Raw genomic sequence first — 4,993 nt, forward strand, 5'->3', positions numbered from 1 at the left:
AATTTTTTTTAGAGTACTCAATCATGTGATATACTTATAATTCATTCTCTACTTATAAATTAAATTATACATAAAATATAAAGTAAGATAAATATATATTTTTATATAAAATAAATATATATTTTATATTAATATAATTATTTATGATATCATATTTTTAAAATTAATACCTATTTAAAAGTTACAAAATATTTTAAATTAAAATCATTAATTATTAGTATATATTTACTTATTATAAGTTAAATTTAAATATGTTATTTTATAATTATAAATTAATAATTTTATACATAATTTATCAAATAAATTTCTGTTAATATTTATTTTAATTTTTGAAAAAATAATTAGACTTCATTCAAATGTATCTTACTTTAGTATAACACTAAATCTTATTATTTATTGAAAAATATTTGTTATTATATTTCTACTCATTAGTATATATTTTTTTTTATATTTTTATTTTAAAATATTTAATAACAATAATAATATAATAAATTTACATTACTTATATTTAAAAATAATTAATTTTTACTAATTAATTTTATTTTCACATTATCTTTAATTTATTTATAATTTTTTTTTACGTTTACATCAACTAAAAGAATAAAAAATTTTATTGTTGAAGAGAATAAAAAATATATAAAATATAAAAAAAAAGTTATGTATAAAAATATATTTATCATATTTTTTAGTGTAATTATATTTAATATTATTTAGTATAATAAAATTTTATTGTTACATTTATTTTTTATATTTAAATTATAATTATTTTTAAACTAAACTAACTAATAAAAAATATAAATATATTTATGCAAATATTTATAACGCATAGATATATTTATTAGTTCTCATGTAAAACTAAAGTTATAGTTATAATCACACATTAATTTTTGTTGCAAATACATGCTTGTCTCACTTTTTTTTTCTTTTACTTTTCGTTTGTCTTACTTTCTATTTTAAATTATTTTTTATTATAAATTATAATATAATCAACAATTTTATTAGTCTCTGTAAATTGTAATGCAAATTTTATATAAATAGTGTTTGTTAAAATATTTTTCTATGATAATATTAGGAGTTTAAATACTTCTTTTTACAACTCCTAATAGATATAATTGTCTAAAAATAAAAGACTGGCTTAAAATTAAAATATATGATTAATAAGTGCATATATAATTGTTTATTTGAATATTGATTATGATAATTATTAAATTTTTGAAATACAAATATTTTATTAACTTACAAGTATTTTAAATTCACTTAAATTAGAAGTTTAAATATACTAGTATCACAATAATTTAGAAAAAAGATAAAATAAATATTTTATAAAAAATTTAGAAAATTAATGTTTTAATATAATAAATATTTTTTTTAAAAATACATTAGTAAATATATTTCTAATTTTTAAAATAACCATTACTTTTAATAAATTCATAAAACAAGTTTAAATATTCTAATAGTTTCTATAAAACTATTTTAATGTCTCCCTAAAATCAATTGTTGTATAATTTTTTTAATGTATATAATAAGTTGCCATATATAACAAAATTATAACTTAGTTTGAATAAACTTTTATATAAGTTCTTAAAGAAAAAAATTAGTGTAAAAAAGGAATAGTTTTTTTTTTCATAAGTTATAAATAATTTATACTTTTATATTTTTTGAAAGTCTTAAAAATTTTTCTATTTATCTTCTCTAAAATTTAAAAAGATAAAAATTATGTTTAATTTATGAAAAAATATTATTATTTTTTATATTAATTTTTTTATTGTATAAATTTTTTTTTTAGAAATTGACTCAAACTTAACCTATATCTATCAGGTAAGTTAATGAGTATCAAATAACAAGGAAAGAAGCAAACATTTTAAACATTTGCATGATAAAATTATAAAAATTAAAATTAAAAACAATTTAATATCAGGATATTTTAAAAATAAAAGATTATATCATTAAAAATGTGTAAATATTAAATATAAATTTTAAATTTATCATTATTACTGTTACAATAATTAAATGCAGTATAGAAAATATTAAATTATTTATATATTAATTAAACTAAAAAAATCGCTACATTAAATACATGTTAAAACCATATATTAAATAATATATTTAAAATATATTTTAACGTATAAAAATTATATATAATAAATTATAACATTTAATACAATTAATACATTAAATTTCATTAAATTCTGTAATTTTTAATTAAAACTCATCATATAATTTTTTTTATCTTTCGACAAGTTAGACAACAAAAAAAAAGACGCGCATTCGATTCCAATTCCCAAGTTGCGAAAACGACTGTGCAAGCAGCAAGCACCCCTTCTTTGGCCTTCTTTTTCTCACCCTTTCCTTCTTTCCATATATTATTATTTTTATTTTCTATATAATCTGTCACAATAAGACATTGTTTTCTACTCTCATTCCTTAATTTCCCTTCTCTTCCTTCTTTGCCTTTCTTCACTCTTCTCTTTTTGGTTCTCCTTTATTTTTTCCTACTCTTCTCTTCAAGATGACCGGTGTTGCTGATGAAGGTACTGTGACCCTTGATATGCTGAAGCAGTTAATGTCTCAGTTTGCAAAGGAAAGGGATTGGGAGCGATTTCATAGTCCAAGGAACCTTCTTTTGGCTCTGGTATGCTTCTTTTCCAATACCCATGAAAAAAATGGTCTTTTTCTGAGTTAGTGTTGCACCCTTATATGAGCTTTATTGGTTTGGCGTTTAGTCTTTTTGAGAATATTATTATTTTAGGGTAATTTTTGGCGAGGTTTGCGTTGTGGCTTTTATGATCAACGAAAGAAGGGTGCAGAGAAGAAGAATCTCTTTTTTATATTTATAATCTGTTCTTTGTGGGTTTTGATTTTCATTTGATTTATGAGTGGGATTGGCACAGATTCTTGATGTCTGTATAAAGTTGTTTTTTTATCCTAGCAAGTTGGGGCTTTTCTTTTTCTTTTTTTTGGGGGCGGGGGCTTCCTTTTGATTTTGTATAATCTTAATTTTATAAATTATTATACTTTAAATTAGTTTGAAGAAAGAGAATATGTTAAATTTTTTATTGTAAAAGTAAATTTATAACGGAATTTAATACTAAGTTCTTATTTCGAAACAAAATGTTTTTAGCTAAGCATATTTTTTAGAATACAATTATTTTTAACTTTTATTTATTTTTTCCAATAGTCACGTTAACCCCCATGAAACACGGTGAGTTGGGGCACGAGGAGTCACAGCCCATTTTACTATTCAAGCATGCATTTATCTTTCGTCATTCATATTTTTCATGGTCTATTTTTGAATTCTTGTCAATTTGTCAATTGTCAAACCCAAGTCAAAATCTACTTTGCAATACGAATATATTCGATTTAACTATTACTAAAGAATATATGCAATTTTCTTCGACCTTCAATTGTGCTGAACTTTTCTAACTTTTGTTCCCTCCTAGACCGCAAAAGTGGGGCAAAAGTAGGATTTATGTTGTACTCAAGCTGCTATGATATAAAATTTGGGTATCATCTCTTCTCTTTCCATCATGTTCAAAAGAATATTATGGTGATAGCAAAATGTGCTGATTAAAAAAAATATTTTGTTTGATTTCAAAGTATATTTTAAAATATTTATACATATAAAAAATGCAAAAAATCACATTCGATTTTTTTATGTTAAGATAATGAAACGATTTTTTTATTGATAGGTGGGTGAAGTAGGAGAATTGTCTGAGATATTTCAGTGGAAAGGTGAGGTTCCAAAGGGTCTTCCAAATTGGAAAGAGGAGGAAAAGGTTCATCTTGGGGAAGAGTTATCTGATGTATTGCTCTACCTTGTGAGGCTCTCTGACATTTGTGGCGTTGATCTTGGCAAAGCTGCTTTGAGAAAGGTTGAACTCAATGCTATAAAATACCCTGCAAAAGTGTGCAAAGAGGTTTCAACCAAACAAGATGAGGACTCCTCTGCCACCGTCACTTGTACCAATAATGGCACTGCCACTGATGGTGATACATAATGTGTAGTGAATGTCTTTAGCTGAATTACGGGCACTTTGGTGGATTTTGTACAATGGTTTGTTCTGTGCTACCATTGCATGAAAACTACTGTCTCGTGGTTTGGTACATTTGTTCTCAGTTTTTTGTTACTGTTTTGACAGAATCAAATCCCCGTGACAGATATGAGATTTGATGGTTTCTCTTTCTTCCGTTTTTGGTTAATTTGCTTTTTATATTTTGGGAACAATTCAATTATGATGCATTATTAGAACCGCCAATTCTCTCATATATGATTTCTTTCCCGAATCTTATTCTTTTCCCGTAATTTTTAATTATGCTTTTACTCAAACGTGTATTACATTTTACCAAATGAGGGAATTAATCGTGTGATATCAGATGGTTATTATTTTTTATATTTTTTTAATAAAACATGTACACTTTAATAAAATTTAATTTAAATATATTGAAAGAGTGAACTTTTTTTATTGTCATTCATTCATAAATATTGATAATAATTATTTTGTAATAGTTAATATTAAAATTATATTTACAATGTATTTTAATTAATTGATAGTGTAAATTTTTTTTATATTAACCGTATTTTAAAATTATTTTTTTAATAAGCATAACATTCTTTAAATTAATTTTATACATGAAATTTAATTATATTTATTAGAATTAATTTTACCCAATTAAACCTTAAATAGACATAAAATAAATAAAAAGCTCATTTCTAATATATAATGAGTGTGGAATTTTTTATATTATAATTAATTAAAATATGGCATGAGTATAATTTTAAAATAAAGTATTTTTAAAGTTAGTTAATAACTCAAGAAATGGAAATTCAGGATTCAGTGGTGTTTTAAAAAAAATTATATTGAGTAAATTTTATTTAAATTCATAAACAAGTCGTTCTCTTTTATTTATTATTTTACGATTCTGGGTTGTGGGTCCTTGGGCATTTGAAAACATTTGTTGGGTTAAATTTATCATTCATGACAAGAAATACGTA

At 22.4% G+C, this 4,993-nt stretch overlaps 1 protein-coding gene across 1 annotated transcript; it reads left to right on the plus strand.

The window, feature by feature from the left end:
* The first annotated feature begins 2,413 nt into the window (after positions 1-2,413).
* LOC113850417 (dCTP pyrophosphatase 1) lies at positions 2,414-4,286 on the plus strand. The gene is made up of 2 exons (XM_027480963.1): positions 2,414-2,632; positions 3,690-4,286. Exons 1-2 carry the CDS (start codon positions 2,510-2,512, stop codon positions 3,996-3,998), a joined length of 432 nt encoding a protein of 143 aa, XP_027336764.1. The 5' UTR covers positions 2,414-2,509; the 3' UTR covers positions 3,999-4,286.
* The last annotated feature ends 707 nt before the right edge of the window (positions 4,287-4,993 follow it).

The sequence above is a fragment of the Abrus precatorius genome, unplaced genomic scaffold, assembly GCF_003935025.1.
Source record: "Abrus precatorius isolate BTA unplaced genomic scaffold, Abrus_2018 Scaffold9, whole genome shotgun sequence".
Lineage (NCBI taxonomy): Eukaryota > Viridiplantae > Streptophyta > Magnoliopsida > Fabales > Fabaceae > Abrus > Abrus precatorius.

Excerpts from the sequence above, each read along its gene's own strand:
- LOC113850417 (XM_027480963.1), top strand. The coding sequence starts at position 2,510 with ATGACCGGTGTTGCTGATGAAGGTACTGTGACCCTTGATATGCTGAAG. Across the intron at positions 2,633-3,689 it reads GGAACCTTCTTTTGGCTCTG|GTGGGTGAAGTAGGAGAATT; the intron begins GTATGCTTCTTT and ends TTTTATTGATAG.